The sequence below is a fragment of the Sceloporus undulatus genome, chromosome 6 (genome assembly GCF_019175285.1).
Source record: "Sceloporus undulatus isolate JIND9_A2432 ecotype Alabama chromosome 6, SceUnd_v1.1, whole genome shotgun sequence".
NCBI lineage: Eukaryota > Metazoa > Chordata > Lepidosauria > Squamata > Phrynosomatidae > Sceloporus > Sceloporus undulatus.
In genome coordinates this window covers 65282282-65297872 of record NC_056527.1, presented here as the reverse complement: position 1 = coordinate 65297872, position 15591 = coordinate 65282282, and the positions used below count along the sequence as shown (strand labels likewise).

Genomic DNA, 15591 nt, shown 5'->3' with positions numbered 1-15591 from the left:
ACATGCCTCCCCCTCTGCATGGCCATGCTGGGCACGGAGGATCTGAATTTTCACCACAAGTAACAAGTAAACATACATAACAGTATATGGAAAAGTATAATTACTGGTTGTTATTCTTATTTTGCAAAAGGAATGTTGTTATGCTCCATTATTTGAAAAACCAACAAATTACATTTTTGCAGAAAATTCTCTTTTCTAAACAAAAAAATAAAAATTGCAAAATAATATATGAGTTTTGCACATAATAAGCCTTGAACAACAAGTATTTTCAGTCCAGAATTTTCACTTCCAAGTTTCCTTATGGTCAGGAAACATGATTTTTGACCATTAACTTTTTTTTTTAAATTCTTTCCATCCTTTTTTTGCCCATATGTATATGTTAGATATGGGCATTCTGGTAATTGATTAATGTATTCTTTTTTTCCCCTATCTAAAGAGTTTTTAGTCTTTAAAAGATAAAGGATGCACTATCAGACACTATAAAAGGACAGTCTCACAGAAAAAGTACAATGGGGTCATTAGTCATGGTTTCTGGGCATTTTGGGGGGAAATATTAGTTTGTTCATTTGCTATTCTCTGGAAGCTTTTCTTGGAAAATGAGCAAGCAGAGTACTGTCATTTACTTTCCTTTCACGAGAACAAAACAGCTTACATTCTTTACATTTTAACCATGAATCACATACAATTCTATACAATTTATAAACTTTTTCTTTTAAAAAAATCCTTTTGTAACATGTCCCCTTGGGACTGCAAATTGCATTTGTGTCATTCCATCTAAGTGGAGTTCCATCTCTTGTGTCACCTGCTTTATACAGTCATATCTTTTCACTTTCCTTTTTCCTCTAAAAGGAAAATAATGTGCAGAGGCTAGCATGCACAAAATATGGGATAGGTCTAGATCTGGCTCCTGGAAATGGAAAGTGCTGCTTCTCCATTTTCAGGGATCTCTTCTCTCTTTCTTCCATACCATATCTCAACTATTCAACAGGATGCGTTTCCTTTTGTGCATCTTGCTCATAGAACCAGAAGAACTATCATGGGGGACGATGGGTCATAAAATCTACTTATGCACAACTAAGGCCTGTTACAGACTGCCAAAATAAAGCTGCTTCGGGTCTCTTTGGAGGTATGCTATTTAAATGATGCACGGGTCCTAAGAGTCCAGAGGTCACGCCAAAGCCACACTGCATTCCTAAGCACTGGAGTGCAGCTTTGGTGCAGCTTCCGGATTTTTAGGATGCATGCATCATTTAAATAGCATACCTCCAAAGAGACCCGAAGCAGCTTTATTTTGGCAGTTTGTAACAGGCCCCAATCTGGATCTAACTGTGTGATTATAGAAATAGAGAACCAAAGTAGTACAATGCCAGGGTGCTGGAATTATAACCTGAATGACTTTTTATAGATCCCTGTTCTGCCACAGTCAGTCCTGATATTGGATGATTTAATGCTTTTCAGTCTAAACTACCTCACAGAACTGAAATGGGGATAAAGTAAGGAAATCCTTACATATGTTGTCTGGAACCCTTGGGAGGGTGCATAGAATTTAAAAAAAGAGGATACATAGAATATACAAAGAAAAATAAAATAGAGATTATTTATATGTGTAAAGCTATGGACTTTAGAAAGACAAGTCTATTTGTTCATTGTCAGAACTTAAATACCAAGAAAAGGTTTTGATGTGATAAGACAGTTATGTGGATTTTATGAGCCAAAGGAGAGAGGAGGGAATCCATCTCGCCTGTGAACCGAGCTCTTATCCCCAGATGAACTTTTTTTAAAGCAGCTTGCTAATTATGGCTGAAACGGTACTTGCAAGTATCACGTAAGCATCACTTGCCACAGGATCAGAAAGACAAGCTCTAATTGATCTATTTACATAAAAGTGAAACAGAACTTTAGACATTGCATTCCTGGCCCATATTTTAATTATGATTACAATTAAAAAAACCAGGTACAATGGTGCAACATTCCAGCTGATTCACAATGTCATCCCTGGCAAGATATTTTTGAGGGATTGCTCTTCAAAGCAAAAACGGAGGAATGGACACACACATGCCCTTGTCCCTTTCATTTCAAAAACCATCAGCAAATTTGTCCAACCCCTGCTGGGCAATGGCAACGGATCACGGTGCTGTTAACATGAGTACTTAAAATGGACGATTTGTAACTGGAAGAACATTTGTTGGCATCTTCACAGCTCTGTTCTGCAAGCATATCTGTTGAAGAATAGATATTACTTGTGGGAACCGCTGTATTTTGGGCTTCGTCCAGCTACACGTGTGTGGTTTCAGTGCTTGTGCACCAATGTTTATGTGACAAAATCTCAACAGTATTAAATGAGCACTGTTTTCTGAATTCCTAGGCTGGCAAACAAATATTCATTATCTATCAGGTCACCTTTTCTGGTGGGAAGAGGTAAAAATAGAGGCAGCTCATTAGTATGGTTTGGCAGCGCTTAATGGCAGCTGGTGTGAGGGCTTGTTTAAATGGGTCCTTCCAACTCATTGCCAGCAGGTGCTGCTGTAGGTACAGGAGAAGAAGACAATGAAATCCATGAGGGAAAGATGATGAGGGAAGAACGGGGGTGGAAGGGAAAAAAACAGAGAAAGAGAGAGAGAGAGAAGTGAACATGAAAAAATTAGTCATCAGATTTAGCACTCATTAGGCATTTGGAAAAGCTGCATTCCAGCTCCCTGAGGGAATAAAGAGCATACTCTGAAATAAATAACAAAGCTCTTCCCCACCATTTATCTCTCTCCAAAATCATCATTTATCTTGTCCCTGGGATTGCCTGAAAAATTGCAGAATATTACAACTGCAGTTTTGGAAGCTATCACAAACAGCCCAAGGCCCTGGTGCAGGGCAGACCCAGCCAGCTCACAAACTAGTTTTTGAAAACCAGACTGCAGAATTTCAAAGTTAACATCAGGCGTAGGGAAATAGCTAGAGAAATGATTGGATAAGAAAGTGAGACCTTTGGTTTAATTGTGCAGCCTTCCATTTATGAATTAGTTAAACTGTCAGTTGTTTTGGTTACTTTCCCGAATGCTGATATAGCAAAAATAAAAATGATATACAGCCCAAGACCACAATTGTATACAGTATTTTGACTACTAACATGGTTGTCACACCTCTTTTCAAAGGATGGGATAATAACTGATGGGGGATCCTAAAGTTGCCTACTGTTTATTTTTAACAAGACCTGATGCAATTCTTCCACTGTCTGTCAATTAGATGGTGTCACATGGAATCTGTGATGGGAAACTCTTGCTACCAAATGTTCATTGCCATAGTTATCTTAATTCTAAATCCCATTTGTTAATACCAACTAGTGGATCAGTGCAACTTACATAAGTATTGACTTCTCAGGTTTACATTTCCTCAGTACATCTACTCAAGCTGGAACTAACAGCTGGATTTAAGCCTAAATAATGAATTAATTGTAGTGATAGTTTTTTGTGGGTCTTTTGGGCTATGTGGCCATGTTCTAGAAGAGTTTGTTCCTGATGTTTCGCAAGTATCTGTGGCTGGCATCTTCAGAGAAAGATGCCAGCCACAGATGCTGGCGAAACACCAGGAATAAACTATTCTAGAACATGGACACATAGCCTGAAAGACCCACAAAAAACTATGGATGCCAGCCATTAAAGCCTTTGACTTCAATTATAGTGAGTTGGCACCAGCCATATGCCCTTGGTCTCAAAAGTATCTTCCAAATAATGTTTTACCTTCAAATACACTTGGGAATCCTCAGTGAAAAGATTCCCAATAGCTGACAAGTTTCAGGGGAACAACTTGCACTATCACCCCTTGTACAGCACAACCACAAGGAAGTGTTCCTCACTGTGTTATATGACAAGCTGGTCTTAGGGTGGGCAAGCTTATTGGTCATCCCAGTGTGAAGGTAAAGGGCTGCCAAGTATGAGCTTTGTAGCTCATTGTTTGTTAATTGTACAGAAATCATGAATCCCAGTATCTTTAACACACACACACACACCCTCAAGTTATACAGGTTGCTTGGTTATGACATTATAAAAATGAACCTTCTGCAAAAATGAACTTCCACCAATTACCTTTTAAGTATGTTTCTTTTTAAAAAATTCCCTTTGAGACTATTTATTCCATACAAAAACAGAAGAACTGGATTTAACAAGCACTAAGCGTACAGATGGGAACATCAACAGCCCTATTATTCTTATATGCTCCTCTCCCCCTACTCAACATAAATGTTGATGAGATTGAAGATCTTTGGATTCCAACTTCAGGATATTCACTATAAGCCATGGGCATGCCTGTGATACATGTTTTATGAATATGCATCTTAAACCATGAAAAACAAGACAGCCGATCTGGTTATGTTTCCCATTAAATTACGAATTTCACTCATTGTGCCAAACTTGTCAAACTTCATCCCCTCCCTTCATCTCAACCTATCACTGCTGTTTTCTTCTTCAGACAGGAGCCTGTGATGCTCTAAGTACCCCTTTGCATTCATACAACCTGAAGAGATCCTGTCCTCAACATTTTCCCCCTGCTGGAAAAATTATCCTTTCCCATCATAAGTTCATCAGAAAATTGCAGTGATTTCAGTCCAGAAGCACAAGAAGAGTATTTCACCCTCTGCCCTTGAAGTCAATGGGTATCACAAATGAGAATGGATTGTAGGGCCTAGACCTTTGTCACAAATAATATGATGTAAACCAAGAAATATCTGCTCCTAGTTTATATCTAGTGTCCATTTGCTTTTGAGTATTTGCTCTGTTTATATTCTACCCCTCCTATTGCTTGACTACAACAACAATTGTAGCAGTGTAGCAAACCATTGGAAAGCAGTACACTACTGAAAACTAATACTAAATAAGAAGCAATAGGTTGGAACCACCTGACCTAGACATATTTAAAGCAGATTCACCAACCAGATGTTAAATGAGTCATGACTAAGGGGGGATACAGACGGGCAGAAAGGAGCGGGAGACACCACCCCTTTCTGTCCCGAATGGAGGCCACAGCAGACAAATGAATATGATAGCCACAGATGCTGGCAAAACGTCAGGAATAAACTCTTATAGAACATGGCCACATAGCCTGAAAAACCCACAAAAAACTTTGGATGCTGGCAATGAAAGCCTTCAACTTACAAATTCTGTGGCCTCCATGAGGCCTAAAAAGAACCCGCTCCTGACCATGGCCCTGTTTGGGTGCTGCACTGCAAGGACATCATTGTTGCATGCCCCCTTATGGACAGGAGTGCGCAATCATAACATCCATGTGCCAATTGTAGGGCTGTCCGCATGCGGACACCCAGCCCTACAAAACCCTAATTTTGGCCCCATACCAGTTCAAAGTGCCAGTCTGTACAGGATTTAAGTCCCTGTTAAATTTATACATGGATTCAAACATCCACAGTTTGAAGATATTCAAAAAAAGTATAAATTTCAAATATCAAACCTTGCTTTTCCATGTTTTTTATTAGGGACACCGTTTTGCTATGTCATTATATTTAATGGGACTTGAGCATACACGGATTTTGTTATACGTGGGGGATCTTGGAATCAAACACCAGTGTATAACAAAGGTCCACTGTAAGACTAAGTCCAGATACATTCCTTTAAAGACACTGGACTCAGACAGCACTCCTGGGCATACTTTTTTTAAGACTAAAAGTGTGACCTTGTAATGCCTACTCAGAGGTAAGCCCATTGAATTCATTGGAACTTACCCCTAGGCAGGCTGCATAGCATGGGACTCCATGGAGTCTTAGCATGGGACTCCACTGGACTTCTGAGTAAACATGAATAGGATCAGGCTGAAGATCACTGTACATCACTGTAATTCACTGATTTCAACAAAATTTCTGCTGAATTTTATTACTTCAAATAAACCCCCTTTTATATAAGAAATGTGTCATTTGATTGTGCAACAAATTTTTCAAATGATGAGTCTGAAAATATAACCTGAGAAAGAGTTTGATATGTTACACTGTTCTTCCTTACAGCTATCATTCTTTCGAGCACGTCTTCTTTCAACTTACAGGGTTCAAGTTAGCTTTGCTACTGAATATAAAACAAAGTTGCTTTAGACATGACTATGGAATGACAAAGAGTTGGTTTTAAGATATTTTGTATTGGAAAGGAATATGGAGAAACATAAAAGTCACAAATTCTCTGTCTCTCTGTGTGTGTGTTCTTCAAATCCAACTCTGTCAATTCATGACTGCTTTTGATCTGATTTTTTTTTCCTTCCTAAGATCTATTGAGATGGTGGATGCACAACCAGCACATATTTGCTCAGAGAAAGTATCAGAGAGGCCAACAGGAGTTACACCCAAAGAAATGTGTATACTATGGCAGCCATAGATGAATGTACATTGCCTTGTGTCATGCAAGGCAAATAGGACTTTCCATTAGTTAACTGTCAAAAAGTATGCCTCATACAGGAAAATCACTCATATGCTGATGTAACACAGTACTAGCCAATCAAGTGCTAGCCTCCATCCCACAATGCTAAGTGCCATGCACTTACACATTGCCAGTACAGTATAAAGCTTTGTGGTCTGAATTCCCCTAAGCAGAAGTGTTCTTAAGGTTCTATGAGAAAGACCTCTGGGGAGATTCAGTCTCAGAAAGGTAAAATCTAACTTTCCTGTTCTCTCTTTTATGGTTTTATAACTTTTATGTGGAAAGTTTGTAGAAAATATGCCCCTTACCCTCTTAAACCATGTGAAATGTTCTATTATGATTACATTTATGATTACCTTAACGTTTTATACTTTGTGAATGCTGGTGGAAAATGAATTTTACAAGCAATGCTCACTATATGTACAAAGAGATCTCACTGAGAGAATAGTTGGAGCTACCCATTAATATTTATTGAATACTCCAAATGTTACTTCTGAAGTTTTATCCCTGGTTTTACTATAAAACATATTGAAATTAAAGCTGACTTAAGATAAATGAAAGTTAAGATGTTCAGCAGAAGTACTGCAAAGCCTGTGTAGCAAATACATTTACTTAGCATGTAACACTACTAGGGCTTCAAAAAGAAACCAAACATCCTAAGTTCTATTTCTTAAGCATAGCACTACCAGAACTTTGGAAAAAAAGATCCATGGGGACTCAAGGCAGTCAATGGAAAGAAAAGAAAATCTGTTTTAATACTTGGCTGTTAAAAAAAACCCCAACCCACTGCACAAATAGTGGCAAATTAAGGAAAAGTAGCACACAGTTTATCTAACTTCAGGTTATTTTTGCACCAAAATGTACTTGGGCTACTCTTTTCTTCAGCAAAAAGGGGCATGCATGGTAGGCATAGTAGCCATGCTTGTGCTCATTTGAGATACTTGGTTGTCATATACAAATCTATGGAGGGCCATCTTAAAGTGATGGAGCTGAAGTTACTATACATCATATATAACTTATATTAAATTAATTTGGAAGGCTAAAAAACCAAAAGCAAACATATCTGAAGGCCTCAAACCTAGTTCCTTATTTAAACAGAGCATGAAAAAGATTTGAGTATACCAGACAAACTTAGGTATTTGTAAGTAAACGTATAACTACAGATATCAGTGGAAGCCCATTTTCTCTAAAAGAAGACGTGACCCTGAGGCCTGTTACAGACTGCCAAAATAAAGCTGCTTCGGGTCTCTTTGGAGGTATGCTGTTTAAATGATGCATGGGTCCTAAGAGTCCGGAAGCTGCACCAAAGCTGCATTCCAGTGCTTAGGAATGGAGTGTGGCTTTGGTGCGACCTCCGGACTCTTAGGACCCATGCATCATTTAAACAGCATACCTCCAAAGAGACCCGAAGCAGCTTTATTTTGGCAGTCTGTAACAGGCCATAGTATGTCTTTTAAAATCAGACTTCTAGTAAGTGCCAAGAAAAAAAATTCATTAAATCAGGCCCCAAGAAGAAATTTGACTCAGGTTTGAATTAAATAGTTGAAGTTTGTGATCTCAGGAATCATCTACTTGCCTTTTACAATTGCAAAATTCTCTCTAGCAACAATCATGGATTTGTCTCAAGTTACTTTTAAAAAGGACTTTCAGGTTTGGTAACAGCCCATAGATTTGGCCACACTGCCTTATTCTTGGTATATTTGTTGAAACTGTTGCAAAGTACAGTGGCACAGAACCTGAAAATGAAACACCAAATGGGTTCTGTTTGGGCCTTTGGGTGCCACCCTTGCTTTTAAAAGATCAGAAATATCAGTCATACAGTAAGAACCCAAACAAAGTTTTCTTTCATTGCTTCAGATCTCCTGCCAGTGTTGCTGAACCACAACACCTAAAGACATTTGGATGAGTGGGATCTCTTCTGTATTTCATTCAGAACATAATTAGGTGTTTTCCTCTAGTGCTCTCCTTCAGCGCAGGACACAAAATACATTGCACCTTCTCAGAGTTTGTTTGGCATAGTAGCCCAGAACTCACAAGAAGATGTTTTAAAGGTTGCTCCTTGCTCCATGTCTTTAATTCTCACACTACTCTTTTAACCTAAGGTACTTTGAAGAAACTAAGAACAGAAACACAAAGAAGCTGCAAAAAGAAATAAGGGGAGGGGGGAGGGATTGAAAAGCAAATGCTACAAATGAAAAAAGAGATTTAAGAGCAGAGGTGGATAGGGCAGAAAACATGAGCAGTGATATATAAATGAGACGTGTGTGTTGGAATACAATTCTCGCATAAGGAAGGCAGCTTGTCAGAATATGGGCTGTTCCTCCCCCTTCCTAATCATAGCTTTTACTCACAGACAAAACTCCCTCCCTCTCTCATTCACTCACTCACTTTTAGGCCAATCGGTCCTCCTCTCTCTCTCTCTCTCTTTTTCTCAGTGTGTTTCTCCCACTCTGAGACAGAGTCAGAACTCCTCTCACTGACAGTCACAGACATCTATAGCACTTACTGAATTCAGAGAAGGACCCTCCAGACAAAACTTCACAGAAAACTTTTTGTTCTTCCAGAGCATTTGCTGAAGAGGAAGAAAGGAAGCATAAAGACAACAAAACAAAATAAACTGTGCGTGAAGTGGTGTTGGGAGAAGAAAAGCAGTGCCTTTTTAAAAGGGAATCACAACAACTTTTGCTGCCAGGATGCCTTTGGTTCTGAAGAGAGGATTTTTCTTGGTGCTTTGCTGGATTATAGTGAGGAGTTCTCCTACCCCAGGATCTGAGGGGCACAGCTCAGTCACCGATTGCCCATCATGTGCCCTCTCCACACTCTCCAAGGATGTGCCCAGCTCCCAGCCTGAGATGGTAGAAGCAGTAAAGAAGCACATCCTAAACATGTTGCACTTGCGGGACAGACCGAACATCACTCAGCCGGTACCCAAAGCTGCACTTTTAAATGCTATCAAGAAACTCCATGTGGGAAAAGTAAGAGAGGATGGCAATGTGGAAATAGAGGATGACATTGGAAGAAGAACAGAAATGAATGAACTTGTGGAGCAAACTTCGGAGATCATAACATTTGCAGAATCAGGTGGGTCCTATTAGGTGTAGTGGGGTGGGGGCTGGGGAGAAAGACTGAAATAGGTCTCTGTCAGAATTGCAATTAACTTTGCTTTTCTTTGCCACAATAATAGTCTCTGTGAGGCTACAGGTTGAGAGAAAGGAGAGAGTGAAAGCATGAAGGAATTTGAGTCTCTAGAATTTAGCCTTGGCTTCAGATGAGTTGCTTACACTTACTAAACCCAGCCAGCCAACGAGGGGGGAGCTATATACCAATCTCAGGCTGAAATGTTGAGTAGGTGGGTTATTTTTCCTGCTATATTTGTAAAAAGAACAGATAAATGTGAGATTATAGGGGCTGATAATTAAAAATGAAAGGCAGAGAGAAAAACAGACAAACTACAGAGGGGCTTTGAAATAATCTGGGCAAAGCAAAATAGCTAATTTCCAGATCAACTCTCTGTAAAGCCTGACAAGTTGAGAACATACATTTTCAAATAATTGTTACTCAATTCACAGCAAATATTCAGGGCAGTAAAAGTGTTAACAGCTACTGTCAGGAAGCTTCAGTAGTAACTGGGACAAATAGTTGTAAGCTAGCCAGAACTTAATGCTGACTTTTGCACGCTGGGAAAAAAGAAAGAAAAGGAGAGAAGAAAAATATAGTATTCCCAAGAGTTCCTTGCCAAATAATGCAAGCTTGGTGGGGTATGTTTTGAACTGTTCAGTTATTAAAAACCAGAAGTAAAAACAGTTTTTTCATATAGCTTCTAACTCAATAACACTTCATAATTATGACCTAATGCTTAGTTAATTATTAAGTTTGTCATTAAATAATACAAAGGTAAATCTCAGAATTCAGCTGGTATGTTCTGCTTAATATTCAACCCAGGTACTTGTGTGCATATGTATGTGTAGGCATAGGTAGTGTATATATTCACATACACGCACTTACATTTACCTGTCTATACCACAGCTATATAATCTAAAGAGATTGAAAGCCACCACTGAAAACTTTTTAGAAATCAATTGCGTTGCCTTGTTAGAGCATTTTGCTGTTGCCAAGACAGCTTGCAAAGAATGTCATTGTTTTGTTCAGTCCAACATATGGTAGGCAAAGTATGCACAGGCACACTGAGCATTTTTGTTTAAAAGTTTTGTTGCAGCAATATAAACAATTAAGGCAACTCTCAGAGTTTCCAGTCCTCAAAACCTGTTGACTCAGATGTTCTGTTTGCAGAAAAAGACATGCACAGCATGCAGGGTTTAAGAGCAGACATTCCTGCTGCTAATTGCCCAAGATTGCAATGCACAAGACACTTGTCAGTGTCTATGTCTAGTGGTACCCTTTGACAATCAGTCGCTATCTTAGGGAGAGGGTCATCACAAAAACCATAAAAGTGCACCCTCTGTGTTTCAAAGGATGAGTGGAATATCTCCATACCAATGAATCTCCAAAGAACTTGTGGTCATACTTGTTTAAGGAAGGAGCCTTCAGAAGCAGAGAAATGGCTGGATCCTCTAATGGGAGGTGGTGGATCCAATTTATTGCATCAGTCTCTCTAAGCTGGAGGGGAAGACATGTGGAATTAGCTGTGGTACTTAGACACCAAGAAGTTCCAGCAGTCTGTACTTTTTTCTGCTTAAAGCAGGCTCCAAAGGCAAATGTGACATGCTTCAATGGTGACACAGTCCAATTGGTTTGCAGCATCACATGATTAATATTAGCTGTGCCATTGCCCAGAAAGTGGCCAATAGTTTGGCTGCTCTTTTTTTCTTCACTACAAGCTGAAATATTCAAACCACCTCATTTTCTACTGTTGAAACCTTGGTTCTAATGACAACTATATCAATCCCACATTCTTCCATCTGTCAGCAGAGCACACTGGGGAGCAATGTATTTTGGCCTTTCCTTAACTTCTGGTGCACCTTCAGCCTTCCTGAGAAACCTTTCTCAGAGTACTTATTACAACATATAGAAATTATAGTTTCCCTTCTCTTCTTTGTCTTTTAATCACTTAAATTTGTAGTCAAGAAAAATAAATTTTTGATTGGAATTTTTGATTTGACCTTACAGGTCAAAGGGACAATACCTTAGATTAGGACTGCTTGTTTGTGTTGGTGTTGTTGTTAACTGTCCCCAAGTCGACCCTGAACCATGGTAAATTTGTGGATGAGACATCTCCAAGATGCTTTATCCTTCACTGTTCTCCTCAGATCCTGCAAACTCACCCCAGTTACTATTTTATAATATATTCTTCTATAAACCCAACCATTGCTTTTCCCCATAATCTCCATTCATGGTTCTTACATTGTTGGTGACAATATTAACCTGCTTAATGTTTTTACTTAGCAAAGGTGGATGTCAGTTTCTAAAACAGTACTTCTATCTCTTTATTATGACTTCTGAAGTAACAGAATAATCTAGCAATTTGGTCAAGGAGGAACTCTGCAGGTTGACAGAGATCTGTGGAAGTCCCCAAGTGCCCAAAATCCATTCCAGAATATGTCGCTTCCCCATTTGAGTAAAATGGGATGGTATGGGATTTCTTTTTTCTTTCTACCCAGTGGAATGATGCCTACACTGCTGTTTCTCAAAGCAGCCGTCATCTTAAAGGGAGGCAGCAGAGAATAAATGAAAATGAATGAAAACATGCACTTAAGTTTTGTCAACTGGGTACTATTGAAAACAGAAGCAGTCCTGGATATTTTTTTTTCCTTCAAGAGGAGTGCATGATCTAATGAAATTATCTCATTGTTTGAAGAATCATTACATTTAGTAAAATCGTGGGGTGCAGTTCTATAGTCACTAAAACTAGAAAAACGATAGATCTGATAAGTATTGAGTGCAGACTTCTTTTCTGTGTTTGGACTAAGAAGGATTAAAAGGCAGGTGGGGGTGGGAGGACTAAATTGCAGCATTCTAGAGGATGCTGAGAGTGGACAATAGGAACAAAGGGCCCAAAGGCTAATATATTGAAATGCAGGTGTTCTCAGACCCAGGAGATCAGACAAATTCTTGGCAGGTGCTATTAAAATTCCAGGCAGACCTTTGTGATAGCAATGTCTTAAAATATGGATTAGAGATTTGTAGTGTTTGGAAAAATGGGATTCTAACAGGCCGTTACAAATGTTAAATCTCTAGCGCTGATAATAATACAATAGTCAAACAATAGTTGGAAATTATTAACTGCTTTGTATTAGCAGGAAAAGAGCATATTTAGAATAGTTTTGTCATGAGCACCAAAATTATGGTATTAAGATGGTCTTTGGGGAGAAACAAGGTATACTACTTCTCTAGAAAATATATAATTGATTATTGCTACAACAGTTATTGGCCAGTTATTTCTCTAATGTCTACAAACATTTAGTAGCCAGTGATTGCAGTCCAGTGAATATTTATATTTGCTAGCAGGATTTCTAATGGATGAAGTAGCTCCTTTAAACACTGTTGGTAACAATCTACCAGCAACTCGGTTGGTGCTAAATAAAAGGCGCTAAATGACAAATACGAATTGCAGAGAAATGAGTAAGAAGGATTTTCCAGGATTGTGATCAGTGGTTAATCAAGACTGAGTGGAAATTGTAATCTAGGTATTTGTTGGTTCAAACCTGAACCTAAGCAGGTTCACAAGTCCCAGTGATTTTGGTGGAACTAACAGCCAATGACTACCTAAGTCGGGATACATAATACCCAAAAAGGGTGGTCTCCCGCTGCCCTGGTTTGCTGCATGAGGGAGCCACAGCGGACAAACCGCATGGCTCCCTTGCGCAGCAAAAAGAACCCGCAAAAAGCGGGTTCTTTCTGCGGCATGGTTGTGATGCCAATGGCACACTTGCAGCATCACAAAGGTGCCGGGACGTGCGGACACTAGGCATCCGTCACATCAAAATGGCAGTGTCCATATGTACGGGACACCGCCATTTTGATGCCCTCGTCACGTGCGAGGGGCGAGCCGCATCTGGAAGCACTGCCCCTCACACGTAACAATGGTGCCCTGTGGGGCCCGTCTGTACAGTGCCTAAGACAGCTTCAGTCTGTCTTGGATAGTCATTCTGGTTTCTTAAGATTTGCCAGCATGAAAATAGGCGTTTATACATATTTTAAATGAATAAAAATAAACTAAAATAATCAGATGGGATGGAGTGGAGAGAATAATTAAAGTAGCAAGAGAATGACAACTTCATTGATTTTTTTTAAAAGATGTGTCTTATGTTTCTAGGGGATTCACTTTTTTATCCTGAATATAGAAGGACATAGCCACAAGAGGGCACACTCCAAAGGCTTTCCCCACTCTCTTTTCTGCACGTTAACCTTGCTGCAAGGTTCTTTTTTACCCAATTGGCTCTGAAGCAACAAGGTTACAACGCTTATCTATAGCTTGCTTCTGTGGCTGTCTTAATAGCTTCATCTAGCATAACTGGCAGAAAGTCTCCAGAGTGGTGAATTGTGGAAGAATTTGTTCAACAGAAACAGGGTAAAGAGAAACAGAGAGAGAGGAAGGGAAGATAAAGTGGATAAACCTAGAGCCTAAAAGACTAGACATTATTAAGGTCAAAGTGCTAGGTTTTTCTCTCTCCAAGACACTGGGAAATGTGTCTAATTTGGTTTATAGACTGGGCTGATAGATACGTTTTTAGAAACAAAACGTTTGCTGTTTCTTTTTACAAAAGCTTCTTTTGGTTTCATTCTGTGTGCATGTTTGGCAGGGAAGATGCTAAATTTATTCCAATCAAGAAAGAAACCTTCATCAATTCACTTCATTAAGACATAATCAAGGAGATTGTCACACCTGAAAATCCCACCAGGATAAATGTGGGACTGAAAAGTCAAAACCAGGTGCAATCCGTCTGCAGCGTGGACCCCAGCCGCACGAATCCAGCAGCTTTTCAAATATGGCAAGCTCTGATTTTTTTCAAAAGCAGCTAGATAAGCACAACTGGGGTTTGGGCTGCAGACATGTTGCACTTGCCAAGCCTTGGTTGTGTGCAGTAACACCCAGTTTTGACTTTTCAATGCCATCTCTATCCCGGTGCGCTTTTCAGGTACGATAATCTCTGATGATATGATTTAAAGCTGTTTGTTATCAGAAACTGGTTATTTATTTATTTTTAAAAAGGAAATCTATTGGAAAAGATGCTGTGTGCAAATACTATGTGAACATATATGTGCAAGGGTATATACCTGTGCATGCAGCTGAAGGTATATGTGCATTCTTTTGGAGATATGTTGGCATGCCATTGCAGGTATACATGCACAATAACGAATGTCTGTATTTGTGTAAAAGAGCCAGTTTCCACTTTGGAGGCTCTGTGGAGTTTTGCTTATTCTTGGCATCGACATATTGCCATTTATAGAGAGGGAAGATGCTTTCTTTCAGCTGACTTGCAACACTTGAAGGATTTCCCCTTTCAAAAACAACAGATAGTCCATCAAGGAGTTCTTGTATGGAACATTGTGTACACATCAATTAATACCTTACTATACAACATTATTCTGTTGCAATTGTTATATTGACTAGAGCTCTAATGCCAACATTTCAGCCCACCACTGTGTCCTGTAGCCCTGAGGGAGGAAGGTGAGTCCTGACCCTGGGCCACCCCTTAACTTTCCCACCATTGATAAATCAGTGCTCAAACCACTGTATCATCCTGGCTAAATTTGAAAGGGCTATACCACACCAGTTGGTTTGTTCAAAGGAAGAACAAGGACTAAGATTTAGGAAGGTAAAAAGAAGACCAATATAGTATCATGGTGGTCATCACTGGTCTGTGAGTGAGAAACCCAGCCTGATGGAGACCTGATAGTTACTGTATTACATTGCCTTCTTTCCATTGGTCTGCCTTCCTAACACTTTGTGAATGCCAGGTCTCTGCTTTTGTTTCTTGTGCCTCTTTTTTTCAGTCCCAAGGAGTTCCTTCTGCTTTTAAAAGCTGAGGAGAATACCATCCAGAGTAATTGGTCCATGATATTGTACCATGTACATGTGTCTGAAAGCACATTTTTTAGATTGTAAGCTGGGAACCGTCTATTATCCCCTCTGCTGTAAGCCGCCCGGATTCCCAGTGATTGGGCAGCATATAAATAAATCCTATTATTATTATTATTATTATTATTATTATTATTATTATTATTATTA

At 39.3% G+C, this 15591-nt stretch overlaps 1 protein-coding gene across 1 annotated transcript in view; it reads left to right on the top strand.

Annotated features, from left to right (window-relative positions):
* The first annotated feature begins 8791 nt into the window (after nt 1–8791).
* The window catches only part of INHBA (inhibin subunit beta A), a 16571-nt gene continuing 9771 nt past the window's right edge, over nt 8792–15591 (top strand). The window contains exon 1 of the mRNA XM_042475508.1: nt 8792–9482. Within this exon, the coding sequence (XP_042331442.1) occupies nt 9095–9482 (388 nt within the window). The 5' untranslated portion in view covers nt 8792–9094. The remainder of the gene's footprint in view (nt 9483–15591) is intronic.